This window comes from Macaca nemestrina, chromosome 15 (genome assembly GCF_043159975.1).
Source record: "Macaca nemestrina isolate mMacNem1 chromosome 15, mMacNem.hap1, whole genome shotgun sequence".
Taxonomy (NCBI): domain Eukaryota; kingdom Metazoa; phylum Chordata; class Mammalia; order Primates; family Cercopithecidae; genus Macaca; species Macaca nemestrina.
In genome coordinates this window covers 91422086-91448905 of record NC_092139.1, presented here as the reverse complement: position 1 = coordinate 91448905, position 26820 = coordinate 91422086, and the positions used below count along the sequence as shown (strand labels likewise).

Genomic DNA, 26820 nt, shown 5'->3' with positions numbered 1-26820 from the left:
GACACGTGAAGCAGAACTTGAAAAAGAAGGGCCCCTGAGCCCGTAGGATCCAGAGACCCAGCAACCAGGGAGGCCTGGGAGAGGGAAAAGGATACCCTCAGCTAGCACATGAGGGCTTGAGGTCCTGGTAACTGTTAAGGGACCTCCTCTGATCCCCCCACTGGGGACACCCAGCACGGCCTCCTTCCTGACTTCTCTGCCAACCTTTTCCCTAGCCTTAAAACTTCCTCTTCCCAGTGTTATTGTGACACTTCATCAATTCTCCTTCTAGTCCACTAGATGCTGCTGTGTACTTACCTAAGCACCACCATCTCTAATTCCTGGGATCCTAGTTTGGGAAAGACAGGGGAGCTGGTCAGCCCTTCGGATTTCTCAGTGGGGAGAATGGAGACTGCAGCGTTTGCCAGGGCTCTTCACCATTATGGTAGTGATTTTAACTCCAGTGGCTGTAACTTGCTGAGCACTCAGCACATGCTGAGCGCTTTGCACAGATTGACTCCTGTACCCCCACAGGCCTCTGTAATGTGAGTTTTCACCACCCAACATACTAAACGGTGTCAGAGAGATGACATGATCTGCTCAGGGTCACACAGTGCATACCTGGACAGGCTGTGATTCAACAAAGGTTTTTGTCTAAGTCCAAATGCCAGGGACATAGTATTGTCCTGTTGCTCATAGAAGTTGTTATTTACTGAGCTCTTATTATGCAGACTTTATTCCTTCAATGTAAGATTTACTTACATTGTGAAATATACATAGTACCTAATAGTTACATTGAGAAGATTTACTTCTTTTTTTTTTTTTTTTTTTTTTAGATGGAGCTTCACTCTTGTTGCCCAGGCTGGAGTGCAATGGTGTGATCTCGGCTCACTGTAACCTGTGCCTCCCAGGTTCAAGCGATTCTCCTGCCTCAGCCTCCCGAGTAGCTGGGATTACAGGCATGCTGCACCACGTCTGGCTAATTTTTTTTTTTTTTTTTTTAGTAGAGATAGGGTTTCTCCGTGTTGGTTAGGCAAGTCTCAAATCTTGACTTCAGGTGATCGACCCACCTCGGCCTCCCACAGTGCTGGAATTACAGGCATGAGCCACTGCACCCAGCCACTTCTCTTTATTAATATGATTATCAAATAATCCAAGGGCTTAATCTTTCATTCTGTTTAAAAATCTAGCTCCTCTTGTGGCCAGGCACGGTGGCTCATGCCGGTAATTCCAGCACTTTGGGAGGCCGAGGTGGGCCGATCATGAGATCAGGAGATCAAGACCATCGTGACTAACACGGTAAAACCCTGTCTCTACTAAAAATACAAAAAATTAGCCAGGCGTGGTGGTGGGCGCCTGTAGTCCCAGCTACTTGGGAGGCTGAGGCAAGAGAACGATGTGAACCTGGGAGGCAGAGCTTGCAGTAAGCCGAGATGGCACCCCTGCACTCCATCCTGGGCAACTGAGCAAGACTCTGTCTCAAAAAAAAAAAAAATTGAGCTCCTCTTCTTCTGTTGTTAGTGCTTTTGGCATGATAATTTTTTATTATTCTTATTGTTTGGTGCATTTATAATAATACACACTGTGTTATCGAATGTATTCCAGTAAGAGTAGCCTACCAACACAGTTCTATTGGCCAAGTATGAACTTGAATTTCCTTCTAAGTCAGCAATATAGCTTCTTCATGAAGAGAAATCTTCAATCTTAAATCTTTTGGGCCTGAAATTTGGAAATAAAATTATAGAGTGGTAAATGTTAAAATGTTGGTTATGAGGGACAAGAAAACCTCACGGACACCCACTGTCTCCATTATTTTCTAAAAGAAAGGTCATCTTAATATAACCAAACACCAGTCTGGCTGCTCACCAGTCAGGAGACAAAATGCAAGAAGTGAAAGTGGTGAAAGGAAAGTAACTTTCTTTAAATGTTAGCAGTTAGGAAACGACCACGCTCATGCCTCCCAGAGACCATTTTAAGTTTTAGGGCTGAGTGAAGGGGTTTAAAAAGGGAAACTTGGCATGGGGAGCACGCAGGGGTGGTGAAGGGTACAGAGTCTGTGTGTCTTCTCCCGGTGGCTATTTTGAGTTATTGTCCCCCAGAGCACAGGTGGGGGCCATCATGTCTGGCTGAGGTGTAGCTTATCCACCTTGAGACCATCCTTCTAGGTGGGGGAGAATTCTGTAGCTGGGTCTTCATGCTTGGTTTATTTTCTTTCTTTTTTTCTTTTTTTTTTTTTTGAGATGGAGTCTCACTCTGTCACCCAGGTTGGAATACAGTGGTGTGATTTCGGCTCAAACTATCCTCTGCATCCCCGGTTCAATCAGTTCTCCTGCCTCAGCCTCCCAAGGAGCTGGGATTACAGGTGCCCGCCACCACACCCGGCTAATTCTTCTATTTTTAGTAGAGACGGGGTTTCACCATGTTGGCCAGGCTGGTCTCGACTTGGAACCTCGTGATCCACCCACCTCGCCCCCCAAAGTGCTGTGATTACAGGCATGAGCCAACATGCCCGGCCAAATGTCTGCTGTTTAAGCCACCCAGGCTATGGTATTTTGTTGTAGCGGTCTGAGCTAAGATAGCATGGGATGGGGCTCCTGTAAAGATGTAAGATGATACAATGCATGGGAAGTGGCTAATAAATATTACCTATTATTGTATAGCTATCACCATCATCACTATAATTCATAACAGAAATGGTTCAGGGAAAGTTCTCACACTTAATTCCAAAGGAATTACATTGCTCTGTCAATGAGTTTCCTGAGGCTGTCATTAGATTTATATGCCTGGGCCAGTCAACAGCATATCCTCTCAGGATGGCCAAGCCAATCATGACCATTAATTTAAAGCTTGAGTCATTCTGAAATTAATACAGATTTGCTCTTCATCAAGAGGGCTGTAAAACATGGGTTGCTGAGCAAGTGACATGGGAGTATAGAGCTTGGGGAGCCCAGAAAGGGGCCAGGCCATTCGAGGAGTGATGAAGCAGAGGGTGGAGGAGGCTGACATCTGTTCAGCAGGCTGTGGTCGGAGTTGGCCAGAGTTCCCATGGGACCTGCTGTGGATGGAGCCTTGGTGAAATAGTAAATGTGGTTAGTTGTGAGGTATGGTGGAAAGAGAATGAGTTTTGGATTTCCATGGAATTATATTTGCATTTTAGCTTTGCAAATGTATAGCAAAGAGACTCTGGAGAATTAGGTTCTATTCCCTGAGACTCCATTTTCTCATCTGCAAAATGGGCTTAGTAAATGAACCTTCTGCACAGAGATGGGGTCAGAATGAAATGAGTTTATTATATTTACAAGGCACATATTTTTACTGTAATGGGAGGCTGTCAAGGGCAAGAGGAAAGAGCTGTAGAATCAGGAGCGCCCTGTTTCAGATCTGCCTCTTTTTTCTCCCAGCTGATTGATGTTAGGCAAGTTGCTTTAGGACTCTGAGTTTCAGTTTCCTTATATTGCAATAATTTATAAGACCCAGCCCAGGGTGGTTAACTGAAGCTTCTAGCGTAGTGCACAGAGGACAGTATGAGCTCAGCAAAGACAGTTGTTATTTTTGTTAAGCAGCTTCTAATCCACCTCAAGCTGGGCACAGAGGCAGTGTTCGGTCAATGTGGGCTGAATTCCTGATGGAACCCCGTGTTCTTCACGGTACTAGCAAAAATATCTGCCAACCTCAAACTGGAGGATTGAAGCATGCTTAGTAAAATATACTAACACCACCACCACCACCAATATGTTAAAATAATACAACATTAAATAAAAATAATGCATACATGATTTATTGATTTTTTGAGATGGAGTCTTGCTCTGTCACCCAATCTGGAGTGCAGTGGTGTGATCTCAGCTCACTGCAACCTCTGCCTCCCAGTTTCAAGCAATTCTCCTGTCTCAGCCTCCTGAGTAGCTGGGACTACAGGTGCACACCACCACACCCAACTAATTTTTGTATTTTTAGTAGACATGGGGTTTCACCATGCTGGTCAGGCTGGTGTCGAAGTCCTGACCTCAGATGATCCACCTACCTTGGCCTCCAAAAGTGCCGGGATTACAGGCATGAGCCACCATGCCCAGTCACATACATGAATTATTTATAGGGATAGGCAGGTTGTAGAAAAGACAGCTTGCAATAGTGCTGTATTCTAGGGATAGCAACCATGGGGAGCTGTTAGCCCCTTGAGATAGATGTAATGATTGTTCTAAGGCTTGTTTTTCTGAACCATGTGACCTCAGAGTGCTTCCCAAAAGACTAGGAGGAGTATCCCTCCCCTTCCTTTTGGATTAGGGGTTGGCCATGGGATTTGCTTAGCTCAACAGATGATGATGTAGGATATGATAAGAGCAGATGCTGGATATGGGCTAGCATGTCATGATTGCCCCATTGTGCTTCTGTCATTTGCCATGACAAGAACATCCTCCTTAGAAAGAGTGGACTCATGAAATCAACTGGCAGCCTGGACAAAGTTTAGCTGAGCTCAAGAAAGCCTAAGCTCAGATCCTTGCAGAAAATTACGAATGTTTGTTCTTGCAGCCATTCAGATTTTGAGGTGGTTTTGTATGGCATAAAAACTGACTAATACACACCTCTAGTTAAAAGAGACATGCGGTGATGTGGTTACTGCATTGAGCTGTGTGGCAGGAGCTGTGTGTCAGTATAGATGAATAGACAGCTCATTCTTAGTGCCCTCCCTTCCTTCTTGCTCCTGCTGGTGCCTCGCTTTGGCTGCACCCAACTAGAAGTCAAGGGCAAGGAAGCCAGTAAAGATTCACTGGCCAAAGTAAGTCAGTGAATCAATGTCCCAGGCCATTTGAAATCCAGGCTCTTCCTAGCTTTCATTTGAAAATGAAAATCCCCTCTTCTCCAAGGCTTAGAGCAGGGTGCGAGGGTTGGTCAGGGAGTATATAGAAGGACAAATGAAAAGTACACAGCACAATTAAGAAAGAAGAATGGGCTGAATGTGATGGCTTGGCCCTATAAATCCCGGCATTTTTGGAGGCCAAGATGGGAGGATCACTTGAAGCCAGGAGTTTAAGACCAGGCTGAGCAACTTAGCAAGACCTTGTCTCTACAAAAAAAAAAAAAAAAAAAAAGTCAGGTGTGGTGGTGCATGACTAAAGTGTCAGCTACTTGGGAAGCTGAGGCAGAAGGCTCAGTTGAACCCAGGAGTTTGAGGCTGCAGTGAGCTATAATTGTACTGCTGTACTGCAGCCTGGGCAACATAACCAGACCCTATCTCTAAAAGAAAAAAGAAAGAAAAAAGGAATGAAACATTTGTACCAGGGAGCTCCATAGACAGCCCTTTGGACAAGTTCTTCCCAAATATTTTCTTGGTGACCTGTGTTCCTCGACACTGTTTGGGTGCATTCCTTGGAAAGTGAAGCTTAGTGGAATTAGCCAGCAAGGCCTCTTTGAATAATCCTACAGTTATTTTATAATTGAGTTACAGATTTCCTGACTTGCAATGGAAACATTGTACTTATTATGGGCTGAATGTGTCCCCCCAAAATTCATATGTTGAAATCCTAATCCCCAAGGTGATGGAATGACAGGGTGGGGCTTTTGGGAGGTGACTTAGGTCATGAAGGTGGAGCCCTTTTGAATGGGGCTAGTACCCCCACAAAAGGGATCCCACAGAGCTCTTGTGCCTTCTTTCCACCGTTTGAGAAATACAACAAGAAACTGGCAGTCTGCAGCCCAGAAGATAGACCTCACCATAATCTGGCCATTCTGGTACTTTGATCCTGGTCTTCCAGCCTCTAGAACTATGAGAAATAAATTTCTGTTATTTACAAGCCACCCACCTGTGGTCCTTTGTTATACAAGCCTGAACCTGAGTAAGATGGTACTAATTAGTACATTTTAAAAAAATATAAACTCAGAATTTTCCAGGCACATGAATTCAAAAATAATTGATCTGATTTTTCACATTAAAAAAATAAACATCTCGGCTGGGTGCGGTGGCTCACGCCTGTAATCCTAACACTTTGGAAAGCCGAGGTGGGCAGATCACCTGAGTTCTGAGATTCGAGACCAGCCTGGCCAACATGGCAAAACCCGGTCTCTGCTAAAAATACAAAAATTAGCTGGGTATGGTGGAGCATGCCTGTAATCCCAGCTACTCAGGAGGCTGAGGCAGGAGAATCACTTGAACCCAGGAGGCGGAGGTTGCAGTGAGCCGAGATCACACTACTGCTCTCCAGCCTAGGCGACAGAGTGAGACTCCATCTCAAGGGGGGGGAAAAAAAGAACATCTCTCTATGGCTATAAACATAAATCTAGATCACTAATTTTCTTATCTACAAAAAGATTTCATAAGTATAATGCTCTTATCTCATTGAATGTTTGAATTGATTGCCTTTTTTTCTATCAAGAATAATTTTGTTCTTCAGTGCCCTTAATTATTTCTTTAGGACGCAATCCCAAATCAGTACCTGATTTAAAATTGTAGCAGGTAAGGTTTAGGATAAACGGTGGTGCCAGAAAGTAATTTACTAATCTGCACTTTGGAGTTTCACTCTTGTTGCCAAGACTGGAAAGCAGAAGTGATCTCAGCTCACTGCAACCTTTGCCTTTGGTTCAAGCCATTCTCCTGCCTCAGCCTCCTGAGTAGCTGGGATTACAGGCATGCGCCACCACACCTGCCTAATTTTGTATTTTTAGTAGAGATGGGGTTTCTCCATTTTGGTCAGGCTGGTCTCGAACTCCCAACCTGAGGTGATCTGCCTACCTCGGCCTCCCAAAGTGCTGGGATTATAGGTATAAGCCACCACGCCTGGCCTAGAACTTTTTAACCTTTAGATAATTATGTTAGAATAAAAGAAATGTTCTATTTTTATTAAGAAGCTTGAAAATGACAAAGTTAGTAGAAGAAAGGATATAATAACTCTTAAGTTGATTAGCAATGAAATAGAAAACAGACAAAAAATAGAGAACAAAAATGAAGCCAAAAGTTGATGCTTCAACAAGTGATAAATAAAATCTCATAGTAGGAATGATCAATTAAAATTGATCAAAGGTGCAGATTTGCAATGCCAGGAAAGTAGAATATTGCTATATAGTTTATAATTAAAAAGAAAATCAAATATTTAAAATGTATGCCAACAAATTTCACAACTAAGAAAAAATTTAAAAATTTAAGGACAAAAACTGCTGTAAGAAAATATAGAAACTCTTAATATCTAGTGATGAATCTGAATGAGTAATTATTTAATAGAAACTTTCTTACACACATACATGCTCTCCAGTTTACCCAGAGATTTTATTAAGTATGTAAGAAAGAAATTATACATGTCTTATAATTACTATTTTGGAAAACAAGAAGAGGGAACATTTTCTCCATATTTTATGGGGCCAGTATTACTACGATTCCAAAAACCAGACAAACACATTATAAAAAAACTAGAGACTAGTGAACTTCCAGATACTTACACAAATAATACTTCATGACCAAGTGGTGTTTATGCCTAAAATGCAAGATTAACCTGATATTATAAAATTAATGTAATTCACCATGTTAACAAAATAAAGAAAACCCAGATGATCATCTCAATAAATATAGAGAATGCATTTGATAAATTCCAACATATTTAAGAAAATAATTATTGGTACACTAGGAACAGAATGGAACCACCTCAACCTGATGAAGGCTATAGATATAGATAACTTTTTTTTTTTTTTTTTTTTTTTTTTTTTGAGTCGAAGTCTCACTCTGTCACCCAGGCTGGAGTGCAGCAGCACAAATGGCTCACTGCAACCTCTGCCTCCCAGATTCAAGTGCTTCTCCTGCCTCAGCCTCCTGAGTAGCTGGGATTACAGGCATGTCCCACCATGCCCGGCTAATTTTTGTGCTTTTAGTAGAGATGGGATTTCACCATGCTGGCCAGGCTGGTCTCGAATCCCTGACCTCGGGTGATCTGCCTACCTTGGCTTTCCAAAGTGTGAAGATTACAGGCGTGAAGCACCGTGCCCAGCCTGGATGTTAACCTCGGCAACAAAGGCGTGAAGGAGCCACATCCTGAATGAAGAGATAAGTTTAAAATATAAATGTATATAGCACATGCATGAATTGGAACACTCAGTGTTTTAAGATGTCAGTGTTCCACAAATTAATGTAATCTCAAGTATAAACACTGTAGGCTTTTATAAACAAGAATCAACACAGATCTATATGGAAATATAAAACAGCCAAAGAAATCTTGAGACAGGACTCAAAGGAAAGCCAGAAGTTGACCCACACTTTTATGGTCCGTTGATTTCTGTCAAAGGCACCAAAGGTGTCCAATAAAGGAAAGTAAGGTCTTGTTAACACATAGTGCTGGAAAAAATTGGATGCTCCTATTGAAAGAAAATTATCAATCTTGACTTCTACTTCATGTTAGTTTGACTCATGAATGCATGTTAGTTTGAGTTGATGACCCAAACTAACTAAAACTCCAAACTAAAACTACAAAGCTTTAGAAGATTCATAGAAGAATATCTTTGTAACCTGGCCATAGGAAATGATGTCTTAAACAGGACCCAGAAAGCATCAAGCATTACAATGATTATAACTTTATCAAATTTAAAACAATCTCATCAAAAGACAGCATTAGGAAAGTAAATACACAAACTAGAGTGGTAGAAAGTGCTAGAAGATATCTAGTATACATAAACAGCCTCTACAATTCAATATCAAAAGACTAACAACCCAAACACAATGGATAAAAGACCTGAGTAGACAGTTTGCAAGGGAAGATAGACCATTTGCAATGGTCAATACATAGATGAAAAATGGCTCAAAATCACTCATCATCAGGTATATCAAAATTAAAACTACAACCCAATGGGAACTCACAAAGATTGTTAAAATTTAAGTCTGATACCACCAACGTCAGCAGCATAGGGATTAGCTGGAACTGTCATACATTTCTAGTGGGACTTTAGAAAACTCTTAACTAAACTTTGACAAAAGTTCTGAGAATGTCTTAAATTAAACCTCCTCTTTCTGCTTGACCTGGCAATTCTACTCTGATGTGGAAACACAGTTCCATAAAAAGAGTTGTTCATGACAGTTTTATTTATAGTAGTCAAAAGATGGAAACAACCCAAATGCCCATCAACAGGAGAAGGTATCAACAAACTACAGTAAGTCATGCGATAGACTCTTATTCCAGCCATAAAAATAAATGACACTAATAACTATAAACAACACATAATTACAGTAATATAATATTATGCAATTGGTCATACCTATTCTTTTTTTTTTTTTTTTTTTTTTTTTTTTGGAGACGGGTTTTACTCTGTCCCTCAGTTTGGAGTAGAGTGGCGCGATCTTGGCTTCTTGCAACCTCTGCTTCCCAGGCTGAAATGATCCTCCCACCTCAGCCTTCCAAGTAGCTGGGACTACAGGTGTGTGCCACCATGCTCGGCTGATTTTTGTGTGTGTGGTTTTTTTTTTTTTTTTTTTTTTTTTTTTTTTTGGTAAAAATGGGATTTCACAGCTGGTCGCGGTGGCTCACGCCTGTAATCCCGGCACTTTGGGAGGCCAAGGCAGGCGGATCACAAAGTCAGGAGATCGAGGCCATCCTGGCTAACACAGGGAAACCCCATTTCTACTAAAAATACAAAAAATTAGCCGGGCGTGGTGGCGGGCGCCTGTAGTCCCAGCTACTCGGGAGGCTGAGGCAGGAGAATGGCATGAACCTGGGAGGTGGAGCTTGCAGTGAGCCGAGATCATGCCACTGCACTCCAATCTGAGCGACAGAGCCAGACTCCATCTCAAAAAAAAAAAAAAAAGAAAGAAAGGGGATTTCGCCATGCTGCCCAGACTGGTCTCAAACTCCTGACCTCAAGTAATCTGCCTGCCTTGGCCTCCCAAAGTGATGGGATTACAGGTGTGAGCCACCATGCCTGGCCCATACCTATTCTTGATACACTTTCTGCCCTTGGCTTTCTGTACACTGGTTACTTCTTATTGGACCTTTTAATGTTGGAATGCCCAAGAAATTCATCTTTAGACATCTTACCTTATTTCCATTCTCACGATAGTCTCATCTGGACTCATGAATTTAAATAGCTCAGGATTTGCAGTGCTTCTTATGTTTAGTTCTCCAGCATCAATCTGTCCCTGGAACCCAAACTCAGATACTCAATTGCCTATTCCACATCTCCACTCGGGTGTCTAGTAATTCAGTTACATTTAACATGGCCAAAACTGATTTCCAGATATTTCTTCCAAAACCCGTTCCACTCATAGCTCCCTCATCTCGGTTGATGGTTCTTCATATTTTCCAGCTGCAAGGGATGCAGAACATTGAAGTCCTCCTTCGTGTCTCTCCTTCCCTCTATTATTCAAATATGTCCACAATCCAGTAGTTCCTGAGGCATACCATCATCATTGCCCACGTGGATTTCTGCAGAAGCTTAACTGGTTGCCCCATTTCCACCTTTACTCTCCTATACCCTATTCTCTACACTACAACCATGGTGAGTCCCTTAAAACACAAGGCAATGATGTTATTCTGCTGATTAAAGCTCTCCAACATCCTGACAAACATCTGCCTCCCCTACTCTGTCACCATCTTGGTTATATTCCATTCACTCACTCTGCCCCGTCCTGTCCACCCTGTAGACTTTTGTGGGATGGGTGGAGCCCCACAGGCACTGCTAACAAAGACCTCAAGAGCAGTGTCATGGCATAGATGGAGCTTGGCTGCATCCTCCACCTGATACACACTTTTCTGTTTCACATCTCTTCCCAGCAAGTCTGCAACACCAGTTCTCATCTGTCATTTGTGGCTCCAATTCTGGCCTGAGCTACTGTGTAAAATCTGCTTTCTAGACCTCTTAGAACTTGAAATTCAAGGGAGAAGTCCTTGCTCCTGTCTAGTCTTATTGCATGTCATTTCCATCTAATTCTTATTTCCCAACATCCCTGTTTTGGGCCCATCAGTACGCCCAAAACTGTATGAGCAATTTAATTGCAGCCAACCCTCCCTCAACTAGGAGCAAGCTAAGCAGTCAAGCTCCCCTCTGCCTTTCCTCATGGGTAGAAAAAAGCTTCTCTGCATAAGTCTGTGCCCCTTCTATTCATCTTTTACATTGAGAAGAAGAATATAGGGCAAATTATACTGAAAAGGCACCTCCCAGAAAGCCCAGTCTCTGAGTTGACCTCTTTGTTGTCAATTCCAAGAAAATAGGAGACTACATGAGGGCAGCACTGGCCACCACTTTACACAAGGAAGGAAAACATTTATTCCTGGTGTAGCAGGACGAGCGGCAGACAAAACTCCTCAGCACCAAGTTAAAGAAGGAAGGGGTTTATTCAGCCAGGAGCATTGGCAAGACTCCTGTCTCAAGAGCCGAGCTCCCCGAGTGAGCAATTCCTGTCCCTTTTAAGGGCTCACAACTCTAAGGGAGTGCATGTGAGAGGGTCGTGATTGATTGAGCAAGCAGGGGTACATGACTGGGGGCTGCATGCACCGGTAATTAGAGCAGAACAAAACAAGATAGGGATTTTCACAGTGCATTTCTTTTTTTTTTTTTTTTTTTTTTTTGAGACGGAGTCTCACGCTGTGGCCCAGGCTGGAGTGCAGTGGCGCGATCTCGGCTCACTGCAAGCTCCGCCTCCTGGGTTCACGCCATTCTCCTGCCTCAGCCTCCTGAGTAGCTAGGACTACAGGCACCCGCCACCGCGCCCGGCTAATTTTTTGTATTTTTAGTAGAGACGGGGTTTCACTGTGGTCTCGATCTCCTGACCTTGTGATCCGGCCGCCTCGGCCTCCCAAAGTGCTGGGATTACAGGCGTGAGCCACCGCGCCCGGCCTTCACAGTGCATTTCTATACAATGTCTGTAATCTATAGATAACAGAACCAATTAGGTCAGGGGTCAATCTTTAACTACCAGGCCCAGGGTGCGGCGCCAGGCTGTCTGCCTGTGGATTTCATTTCTGCCTTTTTAGTTTTTCTTTCTTTGGAGGCAGAAATTGGGCATAAGATGATATGAGGGGTGGTCTCCTCCCTTATTTCCCCCCCTTTTGAGACCCCCACTCATTTTATTAGTGGGAGTTCTCGCTTTCATTTTCACTACCCATGTCTTCTTGCAAAATAAATCAATAGTGATCATGTAGTACACTTGTGCTGAAGCATTTTGGTGAACTAAGGTAGCGATGAAACTTTTTGTCATTTAAAGAAGTACAGGTAGCAAACAAGGGAGCAGTAAGTAGGTTTCTATTACTATTATAACTCTTATTGTGAGAGTTTTAAATCCTCCTAGTGCTGGGAACCATTTTCTAAACAAGGCCCTAAGATCAAATCCATGCCACACTTGCATGGGCACATGTGCCAGTTTTGTCATATCTCTAACTATGTCTCCAACTATTTGCCCTTGATTATCTACATGTAGGCAGCAATTAGTAAGGTTAAATTTCCCACAGACCTCTCCTTCAGCTGCTAGCAAGTAGTCGAGAGCTAATCTATTTTGATAGATAGCATTTCTCATCTGAGTTTCTTTCCGGGCCAGAATAGTGAAGGCTCTGCCGGTTTTATTAGTGATTATTTTTAAGACAGCTTGTAACCGTATGATTCGGTTGGCCATGTAACTGGGGGTCCGGTGTCCCCATGAGCCATCTTGTGCATAAGTAGCAGGCCTATAATATTGTATGATTCTCTCAGGGGGCCATTTATCATTTTTTTCAATTTCTTATAGCTATGCTTCTCTTTTCGCAGGAAGCATAGACAAGGAAGCCCAAGAGTTCACCTGTTTTTATGGGCAGTAGGAAGAAAGATGGTTTAATAGTGCTAGTAACACAACTACCTGCCCACTGGTCAGGTAATTTGGCTTAAGCTCTATGCCCACATATCCAGTATAATCCAGTAGGGGCGGTCCAGTCCCGGTGGGACTCCGGGTGGGTCCACACAGTTTGCAACTTTAGGAATTTACTAAATGGGTTTCTCTGTGTGATTTGAACTCCACCAAGTGACTGTTTTTGTGGTACCATTATACAGTTTCTGTCTCAGACAACTAAGTCATCCTACGGGGTGAGTGAATTCTTTTCCTTCTCTAGCTATGCAATATTGTCTAATAATTGAGGCTTTTAGGACCCAAAATTTAGCAGGGTGATTCTTTTGAGCCTGGAATTCATCAGGAACTGGGTCTATAGGTACTAATTCTCAGGCTTCCTATGGCCATTGATCTCCCACTACAGTTCCTCCACATACATAACATGAAGTGACATTGAGAGACTGGGCTACATGCTCGGCTAATTGCAAAAACACATTTCTTGGTTTTCCTGGAATTTCTGGTACTGACACTTTTAGTTTATCATAGAAGGTTTGAAATACTGGCTCAGGAGAGCGTTTGTAAACTCTCAAACCACAATGTTTACTTGAAGATCCAGTCTAGTTCCACCAATTTTTAGGATTACATGTTCCCCTTTTTTTCCAGTGAGGATCAAGGGGATTGGTTATTACTAGCTCTAAGGGGTTACATTGTCCCTTAGTACAGGAAGGGCCATTTTTTCCCTTTGTGAAGGCGGCCTGGATCCTTTTCATTTTTTTTTTTTTTTAATCCAAGTGGCCTAAATGACACAAGACCAGTATTTACATTTATTTCCACACAGTCCTAGTTTATGACAGGTGTACTTATTTTCTGCCATATAGCTTCTTTTCTAATTAAGAGAACTACACCTTATTCCTAACTTAACTACTATTAGTGACAGCACAAGCACCAAGATTTTAAGGTGACTTGTTTGGGCACCCTTTTTATTTTTTTTCTTCCTGTTTTGGCTAACACTTGCATCATTTATGAGCCCCTACCAGTCTTCAGTTCTTAATCTTATTTTTAAAAATGTGGTCATGGGAGGCTCATATGGGTCATAACACACATCAGGTTGGTCATTTCCTGGGCTACATACCTTGTATAGAATAACATTATATAAACAAGTTCTTTTTAGAATTCCAGTACACTTATAATTGTAAAATAGTAGGACTATAGCACCCCTTTGTCCTACCTCAGTGACTTGATATATACACTGGGAACAGTCCTCAGTCTGAGGAAGGTCAGTTGAAGTCCTTACTGTACAAGTCCAAATTTCAAGGAAAATGAGTCCCGCCATGAGTTTCCTCATGCTTTAGCCGTGCGTGGACCAGCTTCCGGGTGTGACTGAGGCAGGCTTGTCATCTTCTTCAGAGTCATTTTGCAGGGATTGGCAAAGCTGCTCCCATCCATGTACTGTTTACAGTCTACTGATGTTTAAGGATGGTGTTGGAAGTTGGGCCTGCTAGGATAAACTGTGTCCAAAACCTCTACATAGTTATGTTCAGCTGGGCTCTCTGATACTGGGAGCAAGGTGGTGGGGCTTAGGGTGTTGCAAACTTCACTGGTTATGTGGGGATTTTCACATAGCAAGCTTTGGTACTTGGTTAATCTAGCATTTGTTAACCAATGATGTCCTTTGGTATTTATTAAAATTACCATAGCATGGGGGGCCTTTATATTCAGGTTTTGCCTAAGGGTTGGTTTATCTGCTTCTTGTGCTAACAGGGCCGTTGCTGCTAGGGCCCTTAGACCTGGGGATCAGCCTTTGGAAACCCTGTCTAGTTGTTTTGAGAGATAGGCCACTAGCCTTGGCCAGGAACCCAGTCTGGGTTAAAACTCCAACTGCCATTTTTCCTCTTTCTGACACATAGAATGTAAAGAGTTTTGTCAGGTCAGGTAACCTCAGGGCTGGGGCCAACATGAGTTTTTCATTTAACTCATGAAAACCTCATTGCTGTTGGTTGTAATAGATGTAGTTTATTTGATCTACATTTTTATTAACTGTCACCCACCAAAATATTGACTTAAATCCTGCAGCTGTTTTATTTCCAGCTTTAAATTGATCTGGTATTCCTTGTGAGACTCTAATTGCGTCTAAATAGACATGAGAGTCGAAAGACCCATAAGGGACTTCTCTCACTTTATGATGTCTTACTATTTTTTTTCCTTCTAGTTGATGAAATGCCAGGGTGAAAGGGATAGCCAATTGGACTAAAGTACAAGTGCCACTCAGTTGTTCGGCAGAGTGCCCAGTAAAGGTCTCCCACCATACCACCACACATCTGGTCAGGGATGAACAAGGGCTGACTGATTGATATTTTAACCATAATCTTACCTGACCCCCAAACATTCCCAGTCCTTTCATGATTTGCAATTTCCAAATGTTGTTTGTCTCTAAGGTATTCTATCCCATTCTGTGTATTGTCTTTTAACTCACTTAGTAGAGTTCTTTTGTACACAAAAGGTTTAAATTTTGATGAAGTCCAATTTATTTTTCTTTTGTTGCGTGCGCTTTTAGTGCCACCGTCAAGAAATTATTGCCAAGTCTGATGTTATGAAACTTGTCCCTGATCTTTTCTTCTGAGAGTTGTAGAGTTTTAACTCTTACACTTAGATCTCTGATCTATTTTCAGTTATGGTTATATGGCGTTAGGCAATGCACCATCTTCATTCCTTTGCATCTGGATATCCTGTTTACCCAGCACTGTATGTTGAAAAAGACTATTCTTTCTTGTTCTTGGCATCCTGTGGAAAATCATTTGACCATGTATGTGAGGTTTTATCCCTAGGTTCCCTATCCTATCATATTGGTCTATATTTCTGTGCTTACAGAAGTACCATATTGTTTTGATTACTGTAGTTTTGAAGAAATTAGGAAGTATAAATCTTTGGTCTTCTTTTTTTAAGATGGTTTTGGCTGATCGGGGTCCCTGGTGACTGTATATTAACTTTTGGATGGATTTTTCTATTTCTGCAGAAAGTACTGTTGGGATTTGAATAGGCATTGCATTGAATCTAGAGATCACTTTAGGTAGTACAGCACTGTCGTTTTAATAGCAGTCAGTCATCCAAATCATAAACGTGTTTGTTGCCTTTCCATTTATTTATGTACTCTTTCATTTCCTTCAGCAATGTTTGTAGTTTTCAGTTTACACATATTTCACCTCCTTGGTTAAGCTAATTCCTAAGTATTTTCTTCTCTTTGATGCTAATGTAAACATAATTTTTTCTTAATTTCCTTTCAAATTGTTCACTGCTTGTTTATAGAATTCCTACTGATTTTTGTGTATTGAATTTGTACACAACAATTTTGATAAATTTCTTTATTAGCACTGTGTTTTTTTGGTGGAAATTAAAAATTCTGCATATAAGATTATATCATCTCTTTCTTTTTTTCTTTTTCTTTTTCTTTTTTCTTTTTTTTTTTTTTTTTTGAGACAGGTCTCGCTCTGTCGCCCAGGCTGGAGTGCAGTGGCACAATCTCGGCTCACTGCAAGCTCCACCTCCCGGGTTCACGCCATTCTCCTGCCTCAGCTTCCCAAGTAGCTGGGACTATAGGCCCCGGCCATCACACCCAGCTAAATTTTTTTTTTTTTTTTTTTTTTTGAGACGGAGTCTTGCTCTGTCGCCCAGGTTGCGGTGCAGTGGCCGGATCTCAGCTCACTGCAAGCTCCGCCTCCCGGGTTCACGCCATTCTCCTGCCTCAGCCTCCTGAGTAGCTGAGACTACAGGTGCCTGCCACCTCACCCTGCTAGTTTTTTGTATTTTTTAGTAGAGACGGGGTTTCACCAAGTTAGCCAGGATGGTCTCGATCTCCTGACCTCATGATCTACCTGTCTCGGCCTCCCAAAGTGCTGGGATTACAGGCTTGAGCCACCGCACCCGACCAATTTTTTTTGTATTTTTAGTAGAGACAGAGTTTCACCGTGTTAGCTAGGATGGTCTCGATCTCCTGACCTCGTGCTCTGCCCGCCTTGGCCTCCCAGAGTGCTGGGATTACAGGCATGAGCCACTGTGCCCAGCCCAGATTATATTATCCTGAATAGAATGTTTTTTATGTTTTGTTTTGAGACAGAGTTTCACTCCTGTTGCCCAGGCTGGAGTACAATGATGTGATCTCAGCTCACTGCAACCTCTGCCTCCTAGGTTCAAGCGATTCTCCTGCCTCAGCCTCCCAAGTAGCTGGGAATACAGATGTGCACCATCACGCCCGGGGAATTTTGTTTGTTTTGTTTTGTTTTGTTTTGTTTTACTAGAGACAGGATTTCACCATGTTGATCAGCCTGGTCTGGAATTCCTGATGTCAAGTGATCCGCCCGCCTCGGGCTCCCAAAGTGCTAGGATTACAGGGGTGAGCCACCATGCCCGGCAAATAGAGATATTTGTACTTCTTTTCCAATTAGGATGCTTTTGAATTGCTTCTATTTCTTACCTAATTACTCTGGCTGGGACTTCTAATACTATGCTAAATAGAAGAAGTGAGGTTAATTTCCAGCATATGTAAGAAACTCCTATAAATCAATAGCATGGGCAACACAGCAAGACTCCACCTCAAAAAAAAAAAAAAAAACTATGAAAACAAAGAGTAGTTAAGAGGGTATGTCTCATGGGTGTTCTTACTATAATAATTTATTAAGGTCATGAAAGCTGACATTGTCTAGTTCATAATTGTAGGGGGAAATCTGAGTTTTTTCCAGCATTGAGTATGGTGTTAGCTATGGGTTTTTCATATATGTCTTTTTTATAAGTTCAATGATTGCACATTTGGAAGAAAAGATGTGCAGCATCAGGACAGGTCCATGAGAGGGGACATGGAAGGCCAGGGGAGGACAGGGCCATACTTTTCCACATGGCATGGGCATAATGCTTTACAGCTCATGGAAAAAAATCCATTATAAGTGATGTGGGCTGGGCAGAGTAGCGGTTGTGACTTTTATGATTCAGGGCACTGAAATTTAGATTCAGGGACTTGCTCAGAGTAACAACACTGAGGAGTAATGAAGCTAAGGCAGGGAATTTAGTTGGTTCCCTGGAGATGGAGATCCCTGAGCGCCTGAGACCGGGGGTCCATGCCCTGGACTCCAAAGCAAGGACCCTTCTCACTCCTTTCTCAAATCCTCCCACCCCTATGGCTGCTGCAGGGAGACGCTGATGCCTGGAGAAGGTGCTTGGCCTAAGAGAAGGGCCCAAATCGTGATTCAACTCCCAGCTTTACATTTCAACCCCTGACCCAAAATGTAATGACTTTCCCCAAAAGAAGCCCTGCTGAAGGCCCGGGGGACCAGATTTGTCTATCTGCCTTAGCACTTGACTGTAGCTGCCTTGTGAGGAGGCTTCCCTGTGGTCAGGTGACTGCTCCGAATGACCAGGAGCCTCCTTGACTTTCAACTGACTCAGAACCCAGGACGTTCCAAACCAAATGCCCATGTGACAGTTGTCCTTAGAATTAGATTCACCTCCCAACTGACTGAACCAGCAGTTGTCCTTAGAATTAGATTCACCTCCCAACTGACTGAACCGGGCTGCTGGGCAGTTAATAGGATTAACTGAAAAAGCGGCCTACAGGGCTGGTGCTTGGACGGCTCAAGGAGTGAAGTCTGCAAGCTCCCACAGTGTCACTGCCTATCGATCAGAGCAGCCTGGCCTCAGGCCTGGCTGAGAAGGGGCAGTGGTGGCACCAGCCCTGAGTGGGTGCCTCACCACTCCCACCCTTCCTCACCAAAACTCAGGCCCTGCTGTACAAACTACAGCAACTACTTCGATCTCTTTAACGGCTTCAGGTCTGCAGTGCCTTCAGTACAGTAACTGGCAGGGGGTGATGTCGGGGCTAAACCTGCTGTCTGTCCAGGTGCTGACTGGGATGCCTCTGGGAATGGGCAGGAGAGTTCCTTGACCCCAGATCACTTTTCTAGTGTATCCCATATTTAAACCTTCCTGATCTTGTTGTATCTTTGAGGCGTTATCTTCAGAAAATACATTCAAGGATGGGCATGGTGGCTCATGCCTGTAATCCCAGCACGTTAGGAGGCTCAGGCAGGTGGATCACCTGAGGTCAGGAGTTGAAGACCAGCCTGGCCAATATGGTGAAACCCCATCTCTACTAAAAATACAAAAATTAGCCAGGTGTGGTGGTGGGTATCTGTAATCCCAGCACTTTAGGAGGCTCAGGCAAGTGGATCACCTGAGGTCAGGAGTTCAAGACCAGCCTGGCAAATATGGTGAAACCTCTTCTCTACTAAAAATACAAAAATTAGCCAGGTGTGGTGGTGGGCACCTGTAATCCCAGCTACTTGGGAGACTGAGGCAGGAGAATTGCTGGAACCCAGGAGGCAGAGGTTGCAGTGAGCTGAGATCATGCCTTTGCACTCCAGCCTGGGCAAAAAAAAAGTGAAACTCAGAAAAAAGAAAGAGAAAAGGACAAAGAAGAGAGAGGAAGGATGAAAAGAGGGAAGGAGGGAGAGAGGGAGGGAGGGAAGGAAAGGAAAAAGGGACAGAAAAAGGAAAGATGAAAAGTCAAAATAGAGACCACTCTTGACATGTTGATGGCAGGAGACCATGAACAAGTGTTAACAACCTTCCCAGGCCACACTTTGATTCACCAGCTGCCTAGGGGAGCAACTGAGTCAAAGTTGGGCTTAGGAGGGAGGGGTCTGCAGTGTGGTGGGCACTTAAAATACACAACAGGCCGATTGTGTCAGGACGTTACTCCAATGAGAGGAGACAATTCAGGAGGACAGCTGAGCTCAGTGACTGAAAGCAAGGGACAGATGCTTGATGGCCTGGGCTCAGATCCTACCTAGAAGCTGGGGGACCCTGGGAAAGGGAGAGAGTGACTTAACCCCTCTGTGCTCAGTCCCCTGCTGTGTGATATGGAGGTGTTTATGGGGCCTGCCTGTTAGCATCATGTTCTGAAGCTTACCCTAAGCAGATCCATATTAAGCCTGAAGAAAAATGACTGGCACTTCATAAGTGCTATACAAGTGTTCAAATGTGAAGCCTCTGCAGGAAAAAGACAGACACGTAGCAGTAGTTGCCTCCAGAGAGGAAACTTGGTTGACTACAAGACATGGAAGGTGGAAGATCTCTTTCCAGCCTTTATATGGGCAGGATGCCTTATAGCTCCTCAAGGGAATCTGCCCTCATCTCCTCTGACCTTCATATGAGCCCTGTGGGATGGGCAGAGCAGGGCTGTGACCCACATTTTACAGTTGAAAACTGAATTTAGAGGGGCTGATTTTCCAAAGCCACACACTGAGGAGGGATGGGCTGGAGCTAGGAATGAAGTTGGTTCCCTGGAGCTGAAGATCCATCAAGCAGAAGCCCTCTGGGTCTCGCCTTGGGCACCTGAACCAGGGCTTCCCTCACTCCATTTCCCAAATCTTGTTCCAGGATTGCTTTGGGAAGAGCTACTGTCCTGTGGAAGGTGCCTGACCCAGCCTTCTGCCTCTGCATTTTAATCCCTGACCCAAAATATGATGCAGCCGATCCCAAACAGAGGCTCCTTGAAGGATCAGCATGTCCAGTCTGTGTCACTCCTCCCCCAACACCTTCACAGCGTGGGCTGCCTCAAGGTGAGGTGTCCGGTGCTCCAGCGACCGCCCTGAATAACTAGTGGCTGCTTGACTCCCAACTGCCTCAGAGCTCAGGACAAGTGGAGGAACTGGTTTCTTTCTTAAAGCCAGATATGGCTGCAAGCCAGCTGCAACCTTACGACAGCATCACAAAAAATTAGTTTCACCAAAACTGATAAACTCTTATGAACAGGAGGCTGGCTGGGTTGCTGCTCGGGTGGTTTGGTGAGTGAAGCCCACAACCTCCCAGGGTCTCATGGACTGAAGAGCTGAGCAGCTGTCTGAGCAGCCTGGGCTCAGGCCTGACTGAGAAGGGGCAGTGGCTGCTCCAGCACAGAGGGTGCACCTTCGTGCTCACATCATTTCTCACCGAGAATTAGTCTCTACAAGCTCCTCCTCCCACCACCAGACCTCTGAAAAGACAGGGGCAGAGTACAACTCCTCTTAGAGGGTCTGTCCATTGCCACAGCCTTCATACCCCCAGCCCAGGATCCTTCCCGAGGACCACGCAGGGCCTCCTTCCCTCTGTCACCAAATGTGCATTCCACTAACCCGATGGCACTGTTCTTTCTCACCACTCTCCCCAGCTGCACCCAAACAGCCAGTGGTCCTGTCCTCATCAACCCCATGCAAATCCCACCGTGAGATTTCAGTTGCTGTTTGTCCCGAGCATGTCTGAATCGAGACTGCTGAAGATTGATACCAGATTTTGACAGATACACTCAGGAACCTTTGGTCTGAGATGCCCCTCCCTGCTGTATCCGCTGCTGCGGTGGTGTCGAGATTCTCCTAATCTGACGAAGGCAGCCTGGATGCGTCTCCACATCTCGTCTCTGGAAGAGTATGCAGGAGACTGGCTGCCTTTCTCCCGTAAACATTTGTTAGGAATCAGAGGAACCAAACTGTGCTGGCCTCTGAAGTTGGCGTTGTGGCCATTTTTTTCTGTTGATACGTTTTGTTTTAAGGATGGTGCAGTGCTCAGATATTAAGTGTACAGTCTTACAGTTCCTTATAAACATGTTTAAACACACAGAACGTCACCAGCATCCTGGCAGCCTGCCGTGGCTGGGGATGGGAATCACACCGAGCAACTAAACCAGTTACTCCATGTGTGTTCTGAGCACAAGACTACACGTCATTAGCACAGAATGAGCAGGGCGGCACCCTCAGAAGCAGGTGGCAGAGCAGGAGAGTTGGAAGAAGCCAACAGAGGAGCTGTGGGATTCTGTAGGGGAGTCTGAGGGCAGGCCAGGAGCTGAGAGAAACTCTGGGAGCATTGGGCTTCCCCAGAGAAATGGGAGCACTTCACAAAGTGCAGTGCCCAGAACAGCTCACCAGGGCCTGCCTTTGTTTAGCCAGCTGTTCAGATTTATATATTTATCTTACATTTTATAGAATCTATTGAAAACTAGCAATAGATTTTGTTTAACGTAAAAATGTTCAACATTAAATAGAATATAATTCTAAACCTAATCCCAAATCGATAATATTCAAAAACTAACTGCCCTTCAATGAGGTGAAGCAGGCTCCTGACTCAGTCTCCCCAGAACGAATCACACTCCAGATCCTCTCTGGGCCTAGGTGAGATCTGCACGTCACGGCCTTCCTGGGTGTTGGGACAGGGATCTGCAACACAGACACATGTCACTGGAGAGGCCAGAGAGGGAGGGAGGAGGGCTTTGCTTGGCTGGGTGTGCAGGACCCAGACGGTTCCTCAGGGCCTTAAAGTGACCTGGTGCTGATGTCCCTGGGTCAGATCCACAGGGCACTGAGCCTGGTTGCTGCTCTCAGGACCTCTGCTGAGGGTGTTGTGTGACCACAGAGAGTGCCTGTAAATGTCCTGCAAGGAGCAAAATAAACTAGAACTTCACATGGGCAGCCCTCCAGAGATACTGAATAGCCCTGGATACTGAAACAGAGGAATGGGGAGGGCTCCAGGGCTCCAGGATGAACAGGTAGAGTCCCCTGCACCTGGGCCCTGAGAGAACAGGAGGTCTGATGACACAGGAGTGGGAAAGGTGACCCTGTCCCTCCACCAGGACCCTCAGCAGGATAGGGTCAGGAACCGGCACATCCCATGGACAGCATCCTGGAGCTCTTTGTTTTCCCTAATGATCATTTTTTCTTTCTAATCACCCAACCAAACTTGCCTGTACTTTTTAACAGGGAAATCACTGGGCGGTGGGAGGACAGTTCAGGGCACCTTCACTGGCTTGCATGGGTGCTCAAGGCACCTGTGTGGCCACCCACAAGCTGCCGCTCCGTGTTCTCCTGGGATGTGTTGGTTTTTCTGATGTGTCTGTAAGAAAGTGAGGGAAGGAACAGGGCCGCACGCACTTGCTTGCTTCCCTTCATCATGCTGCCCGCTCCACACTCCCATTTCATCTCTCTCTTCTCCATCTATTATGTCCTTCATGTCTTGACCTGGATGGAGAATAAGAGAATTTCTTGACTTGTGAAAGAAAGAGAAGAATCATACATGTCTAGAGTGCCCCAGTGCAGGAAAAACCCTGTGATGGGGGTTCCCAGAGCAGACCCAGATTTCCCAGGAGTCCCTCCACCATGGTGAGCCCAGCCCTTCATACCTCCAGCCCAGCTCCCTGCCTGGAACACTCAGGGCTGCTCAGCAGGATTCAGTGCTGCACCTTGGGGTCAGACACCAGGGCTTCATACCACAGCCTTCATACCCCCAGCCCATGATCCTTCCTGAGGACCACACAGGGCCTCCTTCCCTCTGTCACCAAATGTGCATTCCACTAACCCAATGGCACTGTTCTTTCTCACCAGTCTACCCAGCTGCACCTAAACAGCCAGTGGTCCTGTCTTCATCAACCCCATGGAAATCCCACCATGAGGGCCAAGACAGTGGGCGGAGGGCTGGGAGAGATTTCATAGACAGACAGTGAAGACCCAAGGACCTCAGCTGCCTGGGTGAGACCAGGCCCTTCACAATGATGACCCTAAAAGAGGAAAGAGGGAATGGGGCACAGCAACCAAGAGGAATGTATGCAGAGGAAAGAGAATATCAAAGAGACACTAGTAGGAAAGAAAATGACATGCAGATCGCTGTTCTCTGTATCTGTAACTTCATCTTCTATATCATATGCCTTGGCAGGTATAAGAGCTGTGATAATAACGGGGTGGCCTTGGGGAAAGAAAGGGTAGGGTTAGAATTGAGGCGGCACCTTGGGCCCTGATGCTCCTGGCAATTTAAAGCCCAGCTTCCGAACTCAATTCTCCCTCATCTATACGGTCCTATCTCAGGACCTCATCACTTCACCTCTGCAGTTCAGGACAAGGATCCTAAGAGAGGGAAAGAGGGAATAGGGGAGAGCTGCAAAGATATCATGAATAAGAAAGAGAGAAGTTAGAAAATGAGGAAGAAAGAGGAGGAAAAAGACATGAAAGAGAAATGACACGCAGATTGTTGCTTTCATGGTCAGAGACTTCAGTGTGCAAAGTAATTTTCTGAGCATCCATTTGCAGAAATGGGGTGGTGCTGGGAAAGGAAAGGGGAGAGTGATCATGGAGGTGCACCCTGGAGGACCCGGTGCTCTTTTCAGGGAACAGCCTGACCTTAGATTCTCTTCTATCCTCAACGCTCCTCACCCGGAGCCTCCACAGCTTCATGTCTGTGATGACGGAGGAGGTCTAGGATCTCTTGGCCTTTTCCAGCCCTCAAATCCTGTAACTGTGATGAGGCAGGAATCATACCTTGGACCCTGAACCAACAGCTCTGTTTTAGGTGCCGTGATTCATGTTAATGACTTTTCTCTTCCCCCTCATCGAAGCAGCTCACAGCATTCTGCCTCAATGGCCCATATCCTTCAGTGTTTGGAAAAGCGCATAGAAAGCAAATCTGTGGCCACATTTTTAAAGGATGTCTCAGATTCCTTCTGGCTTCTCTTCTCCTTGACACAGACAGAAGAGGGGTCCCTTGGTGCTGAAATAGAAGCCACAGGCCCACTCAGACATCTGGAGAGGCTCTAGTTGGTGTTCATTCATTCAACACACGTATACAAAACACCTCATTTGTGCATCGTTCTTCCTGTGGCTTGGCATAATTTATTAAACAAAGCCGATGACAATCCTTGGACCTCAAGTCTACTCAGAGTTAGGCGCTCACAGTAGACAGAATAAACAGGTCATATCTACAGAATGTTAGAGGTGAAACCCCATGACCTCCTCTACATATGGTGGCATCCTCCCAGATTTTGACTAGAATGACAGAGCCCAGCAACAAGTATAAACCAGGTGAATTTAGGGTTCTAAAGGGCCTTTTCACCCATAAAACATGGGGGAAAATATGTGGACTCTGGCTGGGAAGAGCCCTGGAGCTCATACTACTTATACTCCCATGAGAAGTCTGACATTCTGGGACTTCTCCTAGAAGAGGCAAATAGTCAATGAGTTCTGTAAATGGAGATTTAGGCCCCCTGCAATGGGGACAGTTTATTTCAAGAGAGGAGACATGGGTTGAATGCTGGTATGTTTTAACTCTGCAGAACAAATAGTTGCAACAAGTGTGGTGAACTAATCACCCACCGGCCTTTTGCTGCCTTGTTATTGTGCCTTAAGTGTAAGTAAGTGAATCTATTGAATGCCACTGCATGCACACTTTGGCTAAATGGTTCAAATGATAAATATTGTGTTAAGTATATTTTTCCACAATAGAAAACACACACAGCCAAGCCCAGATGCCAGTCTTGCTAGCAGCCTTCCTTTACTTTCAAGAGTGGGCCGAGGCTCATCTGATCGCTCAAGGTATCTCGGAAGCTTACCATCAAAGTAGTCTCCATTGGAAGAGAAATTAATGGAGAGAGGAGAAAACTTCAGAATCCACACTACTCACTTCACAGGGTCAACAATTCTGTCTCCTGTGCATTGCTGATCCATCTCAGTATTTCCTGTGAAGTCCAGTATTTCCTTTTTCAACTGAAGACTTTGCACCTGAAGGGGTTCCCAGGTTTTTCACCTTGGCCCTTGTCAGGACTGATCCTCTCGGCTACTGTCCATTTCACCTCCATTCATGTCCATGCCACATCAGGCTGTGTTGTCCAGATGGAATGAATCCACCCCAAATGTCCCTTTCTGGAGGAAGCCACCATGATGCTGTACCTCCAACACATCCACACACACCGAGGCACCTCGCTCACGCAAGGTGTGTGTCCTCCAACCAAGTTTCATGCTGTAAACCCAGGTAACTTTTGAAACCCAAGTCTTGTTGATTCCCCTACTTCAGGTGCTCCATAGATGCTCGTTTGTCTGCAGAACCCTGACCCAGGCAATTAAATTGTCCAACGTGACCGGCAGAATTTTTCTGTTAGTTCTGACCTTGTGTTGGGAGTACAAGTGTTTCTCCCCCTTCAAATTTCTGTCTTTGTTACTGATAAAAGTATGTAACTGATAATGCTTTTTTTCAGCTATGTTGCCAAGCACATTTATATAAAAATATACTCTTAGATTGTTTTGAGAATTTGATAAAGATGATAGCAACAATGATAATCTTCTTTGTTTTATGGTAATCTTTACGTGTTACTTTCATCATTTCTTACATGTTGGGGCCTACCATACATTGTACAGCATTAGTGCTATGCATCATGGTAGGAATATAAGTTGGCAAAGGAAATTTAGAAAATAGTTCTCTTATTTCTTAAAAAAAATTTGGTTGGGCATGGTGGTTCACAGCTATCATCCCAGCACTTTGGGAGGCAGAGGTGGGTGAATCACCTGAAACTAGGAGTTTGAGACTAGCCTGGCCAACACAGCAAAACCCTGTCTGTACTGAAAATACAAAAATTATCCGGGCGTGGTGGCATGTGCCGGTTGTCCCAGCTACTTGGGAGGTTGAGTCACGAGAATTGCTTAAACCTGGGAGGCAGAGGTTCTGGTGAGCTGAGATTGTGCCATTGCACTCCAGCCTGGGTCTCAAAAAAAATAATAATAATGACCAAAATGTCATTATGCATTACATGACTGTATATGAATGCTCAAAGCTACATTACTCATCATAGAAAAAAAATAATTAACTCTCCATTAACTGATAAATGAATAAACACTATCTGTATGAATGAATATAGCAGACTATGAAGGAACGACCAACATGTACTAAAGCATCAATTAACTTCAAACATAGTATGCTAAATGAAGGAAGTCAGATTCCAAATATATATGTGTGTATATATTTATATGTGTATATATGTGTATATATATAATCCCATTTCTATTAAAGAAGCAGGAAATTTATGGAGATGGAATATCATAGCAGCAGTGCTTAGGGCTGGAGATGGGAGTGGGGATTAACTGCCCATGAGCAAGAGAGAACTTGCACACAGTATCAATTTAATAAAGCATCAAATTGTATACTTTTTCAGCGGGTGAATTTTATGATGAGTTCACACCCAGTATAGGGCATATCTCTTGCACCCTGCCCTCTGCGGGTGGACGCCAGCTCCCAGCCGGCTATCAGTGACCGAA

General features: G+C 44.4%; 1 protein-coding gene across 11 annotated transcripts in view; it reads left to right on the top strand.

Moving 5' to 3' along the window:
• LOC112429437 (fructosamine-3-kinase-like) overlaps positions 1-26820 on the top strand; it is a 598793-nt gene that overhangs the window by 567878 nt on the left and 4095 nt on the right. For 6 of the 11 annotated variants that reach the window (XR_011613969.1, XR_011613968.1, XR_011613967.1 and 3 more), the window contains one exon: positions 20162-26706. Coding sequence is in view for 5 of the 11 variants with exons in the window: in XM_071080224.1 (XP_070936325.1) it covers positions 20162-20343; positions 20931-21022 (274 nt within the window). In the remaining 6 variants the exon portion in view is untranslated. Of the gene's footprint in view, positions 1-1179; positions 26707-26820 lie in introns of those variants that run through there. The other 5 variants (XM_071080224.1, XM_071080225.1, XM_071080227.1 and 2 more) reach the window with 4 other exon arrangements.